The following is a 13,384-nucleotide window of genomic DNA, read 5'->3' as shown; positions in this document are numbered from 1 at the left end:
TATCACAGTCAGAAACAAAATCTTCCTCCGTATTTATCCCATTCCTTTAGTTTGACTGGGATTTTGAGGACAAATGCGGACACTGCTCACTGGGATCCTACTGAAATATTATGCCTCTTTGAAAAAGTGAACAGCTCAATCAAAAAGGTCTTTATGTTCCAAAGCAAGTTAAATAGACAGGTATGTGCAAGAAGTATTTCTTTTTATTCTCCCTTCTTCCACAGATTTCTTTATAAAGTGTCTGGCAAGTGATGTAGCTTTTCCCTGCTGTTCTCTGGCTTCTACACTCCACTGATAACAGTTCAAACAAGAGAAGTTTCTGATTATCACTTCAGCTAATTAAGGAGAGGGAACAACTTCTTTACCAGACCTGGGAGACAGACCTGGCTTACTCTGTAAAGAGGGTGCTGGACACATCTTAAGAGTCAGGGCTGCAAGGCATGGAATATACAGCAGGGTTTCCTGAGTATTTTGAATACTAAAGCAGCTTCAAGTCATAGCTGCTGAAATTAGCACAGGTATGAGCAAGCAGATAAGCTCTCCAAGTCTGACTTTTTTTTCCTAAAAGGATTCTAAACATGGTTCTTAATCTCTACAGGCATAAATGGAGCAGACAAACTGCTGAGTGCTGGCACTGAATAACAAAATGCCAAACCAGAAGAAATGAGATGTAAAAGATCCAGCCCTTATTGCCAGAAGGATTCCAGAAGAGGAAACATTATACAGATGCATCTTCCCCTAAGCAGGAGGAGAATAAACGACAGATTTCAGATTTCAAGCTCAAGGCTTTAAAACACAAGACTGGCTATTATTAATGATTCAAACAAAAATCTCAGGACAGCAAACTTGCCAGGCAAAGAGGAATTTCTAAGCAGCTTACCTCAATGGACCATAATTCAACATTATAAAGGCCAGTATCACCATCACACAGAGTGTCCTTCTCTTTGGAGATGATACTTTGAGCTTCTGGTTCTAGACAGAGAAAACAGAAGACACTGAGTAGAAGAGAGGTACACATATGCAGGGGTATAGCAGAAGCAAAGTACATACACCAAATTATACTTGATTTTTAGATTTATACTTGCCTAATTATGTGAATATGTTCCTGAACTACTTAAAAACAAAACTTTGGTTTAAACATTATGATCAGCTTCTATCCAGTGAAATATTCAGAAGCATCATGAAGTAAAGAATGAAAAGTCCACCAGATAATGTGTCAGCTATCCTGGCCTAGAGTTGGTGAAAGTCATGCTTGGACCAGGATGCTGGGCCAGAAACCCTCAAAGGTCTTATAGTCAGTATTTCCCCAACTCTGCTGTGGAGCCTTCCACCTGAACAACTGTCTTCATATGAAATCAGACTTTCACCACAATCTCCTACCTCTAGTACCACTTCATCCAGCTGCCTCTTCAGCGTGCTGTTTTCTTTCTTGAGTTTCTCATTCTCCAGCAGGGCTGCCTCCAGCCTGGCCTCCAGTCCCAACATGTATTCCTTCTTTTTCTTGCGTGACTGAAAGGCTGACTCACGGTTTTTAATCATGCGCTGCTGCCGCCTCAAGACATTGACCTGAACACACAATACACAGGCTGTTAACAATCCACAAGTTAAAACTGTCTCCATTCCACACAGAATTTCTGCTTCTCTGCTTTGTCAGAGCTCTGCACAGATAGCTTCCCATACTCTGCTTCAAATGAGCTGCAATGGTCAGCACAGAGGCACCTCAGGATCATGGTACACCTAAGGAAAAAACAGGTCCTGAACTGTCTCTGTTTTCTTCTGTATTCTCAACATTCTATATGCAGGGGTCATCAAACATATACTCAAGTTTGATTTGATCAATCACATCACAAGACAGAAAAGAACTTATCTTCAGGTCTGCAAGGCAGCAAGAATGTCTTTTACCTTGACTTCTCCCTGCACCATTTTACAGCCTACAATCATCTGCTACATTCAGGTTACAGTCATCTGCTTTCCTAACAGAAAATTTCTAGGGTTTTTCAGTCTGTTCTGTATGGAAGTCATTTCCATACTGATTACACCTGCTTCTGTACCTTTACCACCTATGCTACACAGTTTTTGAGATTTTGAATAGTGTTGCTGATCTCAGATTGCACATTATGTGCGTATCAAGCACTCACACGGCAGTTTAAATGCACTCACTGGGTGCATCTACACTAACATCTTAATTCAGATCAGGAGTGTGGCTTGGGTTCACATTTCCTGACTGTCCCACTAAAAGTGCTTTGCTTCACATCTCAGACCAGTCTCTGAGAGCACACGAACTGGATTCCTTCGGGATGAAGCTCAACCAGCAAACATGCTCCAGGAGAGCACATAATTCATTCTAACCACTAGCAGGCATTCAGTCTGCAAGACTAGACTGGGACAGCTCAAAGCAACCCCTCCCCATCCTCCAACAATCCTGATGACTGATTTTTTTCCCAAGCAGGAACACTCCATCATCTTTTACCACTTAGTCATTTTGTGGCTTGCACTGAGTGGGACGACCCAGACCAAAAGCATCTTGCTGCCGACAAGGATAACAAGGATGAATACTGCAGAACTATACAAAACTACTTGAAATCCTAAACTTAAACACTAGATTGTTGATTTCCTTTCACTCACAGATTAGCAACAGTGTTTTCATTAGGAAGAGAAGAATTCCATCACATTTTTAAGCTGCAATGGGATGTGCCTCAATGATGATTACACTGACAGATAACTGAATGATCCATCTTACATAGACCTGAATATCCTTCAGTACCTACCAGCAAAGGCTCTGGTGTAATCTGTATCTCCCAGAGCAGGAACATTAAAGAAAAAAGATGAGAACTATTCCAGAAGTATTATTCTAGGGAAATAGTATAATCTGTCACAGAACAGTAACATTAACTAACTCAGATTTTTGAGTCTGGCTATGCAAAAAACCTTAACCAAAGCTTTTCAACTCTCTCCTTGTATCTACCTGCACACAGACAATATGCTGTTCTAGGGCACTGGCATCTTCAACAAAAAGTGGCCACAAGCTGTTTGAAGAACCATTCTTCTTGATGCTGCAGTTTGGTGACAAAGATGAAGAAAATGTGTTACAGTGCATTAATGTTCTGGGTTGCCTCCATGTTGGTCTAATTGCTTTTTATAAAGATCATTTATTATATATCTAGCCTGCTTTCACCAACCAAAGTCCAAGAAAGTGAAGCTGTTTGTACTTACTCAGTTTCTCTCTTTAGCAGGGGGTGGAGAAGGAAAAGATTTTAACATATTTTCATTAACACTAAGCTTTGTCTTGAATTTTTTAAGTACAACATTTAACATAAAAAAGCTTCTGCAGACATATAAAAACTGGACCAAAAAAAAGATTCAGGCTAGCCAAGAACTGCAGCGTACAGAACACATCAGTCTGGGGCCAGGATCTCTTAAACTGTTCAGAGATGAAAAAACAAGGCATGAGTTCATGCAGCAGCTTTGGCTCAAGTTGTGAGCTATTCCAAACAAGGAGTTACATTCCCCTTTCAAAAAAGACATTCTGCATTTTGAACTCAGAAAAGACCAAATTGTTTTCATCCATTCTTGTTTACAGACCTGCTCAGGATTATTCATTACTGGACAGCTTTTAATTACATGTCTGGAACCTCTGGCAAATCTACATGCTTCCCTGAAGAAAATAAGGTGTTAGAGCACCAGTGCAGTGGCTCTATACTAAAAGCACATCCTAACATACACCAGTCACTGTTTCAGACACTGCCATCTACATTTTATGTGTCACTTATCCGGACTGGTCTACTTTACTTACAGTTGCCCAAATGCTGTGAGGAACAGCAACTCTCCCCAGCTGATTCCAGGTACTCTGTGCAGTAGCTGCATTTCAGTATATGCCTCACCAACTACATTTTGACTAATTTTTAAGCCCTGCTGAAATGAAATCCAGTATTTGTGTCCCTAAGTTATTTTGTTTTAATTTACAATCCTTAAACAGCTTAAGGTCTTTCTTGGTCAGCCCTCCAGGTCTTGCCCGGCTTTTCTCAGGGAATATGCCACAACTGCACACCCAATCCCAACTAAATGTGATGCAGGAAAAGGAAAGAGCTGTGTGAAAGTCCTACAGGAATGCTGAACCTGGAAGCAGTATGGTAATCAGCATCACACAGCTGGCCTAGCACCAAGGTAAATATGCCCCCTGCCCGAGCATTTTGATACTCAGGAGGGAAAGAAACTAATTTATAATGTCAGTCTGCTTCAGCAACATTGCTTTGCACAAATGCTGAACCAAGATTAAAGGTAGCAAACAGCTCTGCTAACTTCTTTTACAGCCTCCAACTTTTAAAATTGTATCGTATTAATGTTCCACTCAAGATAGCAACTCCTGGTTCTAAGGAAACACAGACCATAGAGGGAGAACTTGGCCTTAAAAACAATCAGTAATTAGTGATGCAACTTCTGCTTTCTAGCTTTGAAAACCACACCACCACTAGCAGAGACACACACAAAAACGCTTGTAAATATGGAGAACTGGCAGGTTCATTGCAAAGCCCTGCTTTAAAGAGCACTAACCAGATTCAGATTGTCCTCTATCTTCAGAGGTTTTACAGAGTCATGCACTTTACAAATAAACACCGCTACCTCCATTTACTTCCAAAGAAAACTCAGTTATGAGCAAAATTTAACCTCCCTTCCAACACAAGCTGTACTTCTAGAAGCAAGAATGTCTCTCATACTCTGAAGAGTTTTTGTACATGTGCTGGGAAAGTTGACAAAGAGCTGAAAGTACAAACCATTCAATGTAGCATTAGCCGGCTTCTTACCTCAGCTTATGAAAGCTATTGTCTTTGAAGATGCATCTTTGATTGCAGGAATACAAGACATATGCAAGGTTTTTTTGTTCTAATGGAAGTTCTGGGTTTTGTCTCTAACTCAACAGAACACAACTTGCTCAATGAGTTTATGTCACACAAATATTACATAATGTACAGCACAGAAATGAGGATTCTTCAAACAGAAATCCACACTTATGCTGAAGTTATTTTGCATAATTAATCTTTTCTAGGTTTTCTGTATTCTGGCACTTGGCACTTCCTTCATGGCTGGTGGGCTGCACGTGTGCCACCAGGACACACGGGGCCTAACACCTACAGCAAGCCATCAGCTCATCCCAGTGTAATCCACTGGCAGTCTGAATGTTAAACTGACAGTTTATCCCTCCTAAGCCCAAAAGAAAGTCCTGCAGTGTTTCTTTTTATGCTGCAACATTTGCTTAGATTAGGAAACAATAACACGCGTGGCAGAGCTCAAATGGCAGTTCCCTCTGTGCAGCCCTGAGCACCACATACAGTGTCCAAGGCAATGGGGAGATGTTTTAACCCTGCTGGCCCCAGCTGAATCCCAAAACATTTGTTTCTTCTCAAAGCAATTTTTCACAGTATGTGCCAAAGAACAGCTGCAACTGTTTTTTCATGCTGTAACAAACACAGGTAAGAAGTGCAGCATTTTGCAAGTCTTAAAACTATTTCCCTAAAATGGCTTTGTGTGGAAATACCAACACAACCACCCTCAGAAACCAACACCTGTTTGGTACTCCAGCTACACATTTGACTCCTGATGTCGTGGATATGTATATGGAATATGATGACAATGAGGGGGTTTTGTCAATTAACCCTTACATTCAGACAATGGCAAGGTGCCATGCTAGCCCTGCTTACAGGGAGTCACAAATCTAGTGACTGCAGGTCATTGATTTGTGGTCTCTCGACTTAACTTTGCATGATGGGTAATTATCATTAAAAAATGCAGCACACTTAAATGCCCTGCCTACTACAGACCTTTGCTTTCTGCACTTTGAATATCAAGTTTCCACTGTACTCTGGCTGCTAAACTATTGGTAGCACAATATTTTCATTACAAAACTCAGCCCACACACAAAAATGATTAGTGAGGAAAAGTTACTACCAAACCTGAGTGGCAATCCCAGACACCAGGAAATACAGCAGCATCCCTCCAAAGAAGCTGAAGGAACAGGCTTCCCACTGCTTTTGGGAAACAGTGATCTGCACTGCTAATAAGCAGGTGCCTATACAGCAAAATTCCACATGTTTTCACCAGTGTTTTCTCCCTTACACTGAGATGTGATAAGACCCTCAGCTCACAACTGTTCTTGGAATACCCTGCTGGGGAATGACAGAGTTTTGAAGTCGCCAACAAGAAGCTTTGGTCTGTTCTACAAGCATGTCTTCTTTGGACAACAAAATGCAATCAAAGCAGTTCCAAGTTACTAGGAGCTAAATCAAGTTAACACCCAGCTTGCTAGCTGGTTAAGATGTCAGAGCTGAAGGGGAAAAAAAGCCCACACACATCTCAAAAACTACACTTTACACCTACTGCTTACTGTGAGCTACTACTGAAAAACTTACTTATTCACATTATAACTGTTGAGAGCTTAGCCCTCTTCTACTCATTCAATAAATGACCAAAAGGGAGCCTGAAGAGACTAGGATCATATGGAACAGAGAAACTGAAGTTTCTAAAAGTTATTAATAAAATCTGGAGAGATAAATGGGTATGGAAAGAGAATGAAGCATTGAAATTTCCAATTCACCTGCTTCCAAAGAAATGTTTTTACTATATGGATTAGAAAAGTGATTTAGCACTAACCAAAAACCAGATTGACAAATTTTCCTGTATATAAGAGAGGTCCAGCCACTGAGAACTTGCACTTGAGAAGACAAGTTACAGTAAATATCAATCAGCACTGCCTTCTGCCACTACACTTGCACACTTGGTCTGCAGCTCCAGGCAGGCCAGCAGACATTTAGCTGCTCCTCCCTGTTCTGTGCCAAGCTGCTGAATTCCCTGCTTACAGTGGAAATCCTACTGAGGGTTTTCCCGAGACTCTGAAGGGACCATTAGGTCCCACATGCAGGTAACTGCAAGAGGTGCACAAGCCTTGGCTAGCAGCTGTCAGAGTCAGAACTTACATCCAGCCCCATGGCCGGGGAGCTGCTCTGGAGCAAGGGCTTTGTCACCGGGATTTTGCCGCTGCTGGAGCCGTTCCCAGCAGCTGGAGACAGAGCCTTCACCGTGTGGTTCTGAAGTGCTGGGGCCCCTCCAGTGACTGCAATGACTGGCTGGGAGGCAGGAAGCACCCCAGAAGCCTGGAGCTGTACCACAGCAGGCTGGGGCAGCACCACAGATGGACCTGGAACACAAGAACAGCAGCGCTCAGCATGGATGGAATGGATTTATACATCACCACTTTGCAGGGGCATACTGCTATCCTCTCCTGCCTGCACAGCTGATCTCAAATCCATTAGTATATTGCACAGAACAGGAATGGAAAGAAGTTGTTCCGAAGTTTACAAGACTCTTAATCCATCTCACAAATCAAAACTACAGATATTAAAGGAATCCAATAAACCAAGCTCTGTCTCAAAAGCTCTTCAAAGTTAATAAAATTCAACACTTGTTATATACATTACTCAGTATTGCTAATACTTCAAGCACTCTGAACAACCTTTTCACAAAATTTAGCCAACTTTCCTCAATCCTTCTTCTCCCTTTTGTCCATAAGTATTTTATTGCTGTATTCAATGGAAAACTTACAACACAGAAGTGACTCAAGCAACATAGATCAATTCAAACTAGCAGCGAGATGGAAGATGAACAAAAAAGAGCAATGCAAGTTACGTTTTCAAAACTTATGCTGAAGCTTCAATTCACACTAAGACCATTTTTTTAGAAAAGTGTCTTATGCAAGAAAGTTTATACACAAGCTGAATTGAGCTTAAAGAAAAGCCGGCAGAAAAAATGAGGTAATTTTGACAGTTTGAAATGGAATTAAAAACAGTCACCTCCAAGAAATTTCAGTCCAACAACTACATTTAACTCAAGCAGGTGCTTGAGTAATATTTTGCTGTCTGAAAACACATGAATGTCTCTCTAAGCCTTTGTAACAGGATGACCTCGCCAGCTTTCAGAAAGAGCACATTCCAGCTGAGCATTCCAACCAAAATGCTCGACAATGGATTACAGTGCTTATCCAGCCTTCTGGAAGGTGAAAAGTGAAGTAATTTACCTAGTGCCAAGATCTTATGTATGGGGTTAAACTAGACCTTTTTTTTTTTTTCAGGCACAACCTCAAAGACATCATAACTTAGTACAACCCTGTTTAAGAATCTTAAATGATGAATTTGAGATTATTTCAATTTTTTTTTATGTATAAAAGTGATGATGCTCTAAGACTATGCTTTTGCCTTTAAGCGTTTATAAAAGGGGCTGTGAAAATAAAATTTCTCATGCTTCTTTTAAGATAATGGCATATTTCAAACTGGCACTTCCAACTTGTCATATGCAGGGGATTTAGACAGATGAAAAAAGATCCTTATGGTTTTTATTATGGAAGCTCCACAAGAGAAATTTTAAACATGCCATCAGTTGAAGGAAAGCATGGACATACTTTCTCAAAAGTATTTCCTCTATACTGTCTCACAGAAACTACTGTCCTGACTTTTTTTCAGGGAAAAGGAGAAGCTGATCTTCAGAGTACTAGACTTATATCCAAAGAAATCCATATCCCCAGCATTCCTTATTCCAGATGGTATTTTATCAGCTGGAACATCAGAAGGAATAAGAATTAGGTCACGTTGACAATGCTGACATGTGTTTTAAGCAGTCTAGCAATCTTAGGCATGTTACAACAAATGCCAGCATCTCCAGATTTGGCTGAACCCCTGATGGAAGAGAAATCAGTAATGGAGACAAATTTTTCCCAATTGCAATAATTTCTAGATACGTGCCCTTAAGAATTTGTCTCCTTTTCCTCCTTCCGTGCCTCAGCACCCGTGCAATCAACTGCAAGAGACTGTGGCCATCAGCTGGTGAAACGAGCAACTGCAGCTGGCAAGTGCTGCAAGGCAAGCAGGGGCCCTCCTGCCCCGCCTGGAGAGGCACATCCAGAAATGAAAGCTGGAGCCACGGATCCAGAAATGAAAGCTGGAGCCACGGATCCAGAAACGAAAGCTCGAGCCACGGATCCAGAAATGAAAGCTCGAGCCACGGATCCAGAAATGAAAGCTCGAGCCACGGACCCAGAAATGAAAGCTCGAGCCACGGATCCAGAAATGAAAGCTGGAGCTACTTCAAAAACCAATAACAGGGTAACTGTAGCAAAGAAGAATTATCATGGGGCAGGAAGTCACTTTCCTCTTGTTAACATCATCAACTTTTCTAACCTCTGACACAGCTCTCAATTTTTAGCAGATTTCACAACATTCTCTTTAATGCTGTTTTAGTGAGCTAAAAAGCCATAAACCCATGCTCCCTCCATCCTGTGGAAGAGTTTCACGTGGGTAAAAAATGCTTATATCACTTCCCCCAAGCTTTCCAGCTTCCTTCAAGCCATCCTAACTGATTCTACTGGATCTTCCTTCAGTTATGACAAGAACAGCACTGTAATCACCTTATGCACCACCTGACATTGCAAGCAGAGCAGAGCAAAGCATCCCTACAGATCCTTCCAAATCAGCAGTTTTATCTCCACAGCTGCCAGTGTTCAGCACAGCCTCTGTCTTCCAATCCGAATAATGGAACTATATAATCCAGTCCTCCATTTTACACAATGCCCATGTGAGTGCTGTTTCTCACAGGACAGGATGAGAGGAGTAAGGCCATCTTCTCAGCCTAAAGCTTTTCCAGCAATGCATGTAGGACCCTTTTGTCTCCTATTCCTCCTCTTTCATACACCAAACCTAACTCCATTCTACCAGCCAACCCAAACAGACAATGCTACCACCAAGACCTGGCTCAGTCAAGACAATTCACCTACCTTTAGGAGGTGCTGGCTGGATGTTAACAACTGGCTGATTCTTTGGCAGTGGCACAAGCGTGGGAAGAGTCTGAATAATGATGGTTTTAGCTGGGATGCCAATGTTAGCCTGAGCTTCAGGCACAGCAGGCAAAAGGGGTTTGGGTTGTATCAAAGGCCTGGACACTGTCTGACCACACTTCTTCAGGCTCCTTGCAGAATTATTTGCTAGAAAAGGAAAAAGAGTCAGAACTGGACCAAGAGGCATAAAATACATAATTCAAGCTATAATGAAGTAGCTTTTAATGTGGGGTTTTTTATCTATCTGTAATATCTGTTGAAAATAAAGACACCTCATCAAATACCTAAGTAATAAATGACAGGACTCTAGTGTCTGTTAGTTAATAGTATTAATTTGCATGCAAGACAACACACATATTATCTATAGCATGAAAGTAACTCTTTCTCTCATACCAGATCGAGAAGAAATGCTCACAGCAGGCTTCTTCCCTCCATCTCCTTCAGGGGATGCAGGGCTTCTGCAGCTCTTGCTGTAGAGAGAGATGGGAGACATCTGGGAGCTACAGCTGAAGTCCACATCATCCTGCAGGCAGGAAGCACAGGAGATTAGCACTTCAGAAACTCAGAGCAGTATCTACCAGCACTTCAGAGTCTATCTGCTTCTCATCACATCTGTGTTGCTGCTGCAGCAAACATGACAAAGGTTTTACTCTGCAATTTGATTCTGGCTAATGTCAAGTACCACTAAAAAAAAACCCCAACAAGTACTTCTCTCCATCAGCAGAGCAATGGGAGGCAGAGGCCAACCCTGCTAGACCCAGAAGCCTTTAGAAGACATTTTGTTTGTCAACAAGGCTACTGAACATAGATGAGGAAAGAGAGCTGAACGTGTTCTTATTCGAACGGGTCACAAAGAAGAGATAAGAAAACACCACTGACAGGTTTTTGCAAGGGTTGGGAAAATAAGCTGTTTCCGCTTATGCCATGAATTTGGTCAGAGGAGTAAATCCCAGGGCTTTTGGTTTGTCAGAGCTGTTGCTGTGTGTGTTACATGGGGGGTTTGCATACAGGCACATTCTGCACTGGGGAGTCCACAGCCGGTGGTGAAGGGACCGAACAGCTGGAAGCGGCTGGCGATAAAGGCTCTGTCTTCACGTTTGCATCTGCAAGAGGCATGTAAAGACATGTCACTGCACAAGTTTGTAGCAATGGGAAAAGTAAAGAACACACTGTCCTACACCAGATATTTAGTTCCCAAAGCAAGGCACAGCACAAAATGTAAGGAGATTAAAGGTATTGCACAACTTGGCCCGTAGGGCAGCCCTTGCCAGCTGTGTCCATCTCCTAGAGAAACACAGCCTATCTCTCATCACAGAGCAAAGGCTGCAGGGCATCAAACAGTTCCACATGAGTTTTAAGAGCTCACCCTTGTGGGGCAGGAGGGGAAGAGCAACATCTGCAAAATATAGGAGGTTAATTACCTGCATAAGCATGGCCCGTAATATTCCAAAGGTCCGAGTCCCAAGACATCAAATCCAAATCAAAATGAAAGTTATAAAGATCATTTTCCTGAAACGACAGTTCAGAAAAAGAGACAAGACAAAAAGATGCATTGACACCATCAGCAATTATGTTCACATTCCTACAGCTCCAGAAAACAAAACAAACAGCATAACTATCAATCACTTCAGGTGCCTTAAGGTATGCAGAGAATAAAGTCCTTAAGGGAGAAATTCTCAACTGAAACACACAAAACAAGGCTTCTTTTTAACTTACACCAGTAGGAAGGGGCAGGTCAGTTTAAGATCACCACTAATTATCATACTCTTCTTTGTAATTTGTATAGCAAAAGTTCTAAGTTCATTGAACCATCTCACAAAAAACAAAACTCTTAGGAACCTGGTGCCATCCTCTCCTTCATCTGCCTTGAAAAATTTATTTCATGCTTTTCCACCACTACATCTCAAAGCACTTTACAAACAAAAGCAGCACCAGAGGCAGTTTACCAGCAGGAAAACAGACACAAGACTGATTTGCCCAAGACCTGATTAATGGTATGTATTAGGTCTCCCTATAATTGAATACACCAATGTCAATGTCTAAAGCCAAGGACACCAGTTTCCTTTTCCAACAAAAATCAAAACAATCAGGCTAAAATCACTCCATACATATTATTTATCATATGCCCTTTAAAACAACAATTGGGGTTTTTCTCCATTTATTATGCTTGTGCATCTGTAAGTGTCAGTTTCCTGTGCAAATGTGGCCCTTTATAAGCACTTGCATGAAAAATACAGACATGACATACCCAGCTTATACAAATATACAACAAAGATTTTCCTGAAAACCATGCTGCAACTATACCTTCCCTTATACTCTCAACTTGCCCTGTGAAGGGAGGCTCAAAAAGCCTGCAAACTGCATAGATAATGGTATTTTTAAGTTAGAATGAAAAGAAAGCTTATCAGAGCACATTTAAAGGAAGAATGACCAAAGAACTGCAGTGTGAGCTGTGCATTAAGAGCCCTCACCCAGGCACGTAATGCTGACCTGCTGATGGGGAATACCTTTCCCTGTGCAATCAGTCTGTTCCCACATTTTCTCCAGTGACTGGTTCTACACGTGTAGGAATGCTCTTAGAACCTGGGGTTCACATGAGATGATAACCCAGGCTTGTGCTGGAGGTGGACTGGGACACAGAGAGCAGAGACATGGCAGGGGAAGAACATGGAGAGGAGAATCCACGAGGTGAATGCCCCGGGAGAGGAAAAAGCAGTATGGACAAGTGGGCAGTGAAAACGACAGGGATTAATGCAGAAGGTTGCAAGCAAAAGTTTTTTTGAGAAAATCCTACATTAAAGAAAAAAAAAACCAATAAGTAACCTAATAGGCAAAGGGATAAAGAATAGCCCGGGTGGGTGTAGGTGTAACATACCCACCGTTCTCCCAGGTAGCCCCGAGCCAGCGCCCCCCCAGCACTGCCCTGCGGGGTTCACCTTCACCGGGGCAGTGACACCGCCACTCGCCCTCGCCGGCACCTCGCACCCTTACCCTACCGCCCTGCCTGGCACCCTTACCCTCACCCCCTGCCTTGCACCCTCCGCTCCGCTCCGCAGCCGTGCCCGCAGCGCTTCAGCCATCGCTATCTCCGGGCGCAGGCCGGGCGGCCACGCTCTCCTACCAGGCTGCTCCGAGGCCCCCCGAGCCGGGCCGGGGCTCTCACCGCCGGCAGAGCGCGGACCCGGCCCCCGCCATCCCCGGTACTCACGTCGGGCTCGTCCTTCGGGGCCGCGGCGCCCAGCAGCTCGCTCAGCTCCTCGCCCAGCACAGCCTCTGCGGAGAGAAAAGGGCTCAGCGCCGGCCCGGCCGCGCCGGGGAGCTCCGCGCCGGCCCGGCCCGGCCCCGGCCCCGCGAAGCTACGCTCACCCCAGTCCAGGCCGCCCCCCGGGGCGGGCAGCAGCCCCGCCGGCTCCCACTCGGCCTCGGCCGCCGCCATCGCTTCCCGTTCCTCCCGAAACACACGTCTGCTTCCGGCAGGGCAGGGCCCGGCCCGCCCGCCCGCCACGGCGG

The 13,384-nt window shown here is 43.4% G+C and overlaps 1 protein-coding gene across 2 annotated transcripts in view; it reads right to left on the bottom strand.

Annotated features, from left to right (window-relative positions):
- The window catches only part of ATF6 (activating transcription factor 6), a 72,237-nt gene extending 58,921 nt beyond the window's left edge, over positions 1 to 13,316 (bottom strand). For both annotated transcript variants that reach the window (XM_054286242.1, XM_054286243.1), the window contains exons 1-9: positions 13,241 to 13,316; positions 13,083 to 13,147; positions 11,296 to 11,383; positions 10,883 to 10,977; positions 10,268 to 10,397; positions 9,815 to 10,021; positions 6,969 to 7,189; positions 1,381 to 1,566; positions 881 to 972 (exon numbers count right to left, since the gene is read on the bottom strand). In XM_054286242.1, coding sequence (XP_054142217.1) covers positions 881 to 972; positions 1,381 to 1,566; positions 6,969 to 7,189; positions 9,815 to 10,021; positions 10,268 to 10,397; positions 10,883 to 10,977; positions 11,296 to 11,383; positions 13,083 to 13,147; positions 13,241 to 13,310 — 1,154 coding nt within the window. In that variant the 5' untranslated portion in view covers positions 13,311 to 13,316. The remainder of the gene's footprint in view (positions 1 to 880; positions 973 to 1,380; positions 1,567 to 6,968; positions 7,190 to 9,814; positions 10,022 to 10,267; positions 10,398 to 10,882; positions 10,978 to 11,295; positions 11,384 to 13,082; positions 13,148 to 13,240) is intronic.
- Between the last annotated feature and the right edge of the window lie 68 nt (positions 13,317 to 13,384).

This window comes from Melozone crissalis, unplaced genomic scaffold (genome assembly GCF_028551555.1).
Source record: "Melozone crissalis strain CALT ecotype California unplaced genomic scaffold, PUWL_Pcris_2 ptg000045l_1, whole genome shotgun sequence".
NCBI classification, from domain to species: domain Eukaryota; kingdom Metazoa; phylum Chordata; class Aves; order Passeriformes; family Passerellidae; genus Melozone; species Melozone crissalis.
This window is presented reverse-complemented; position numbering and strand designations above follow the sequence as displayed.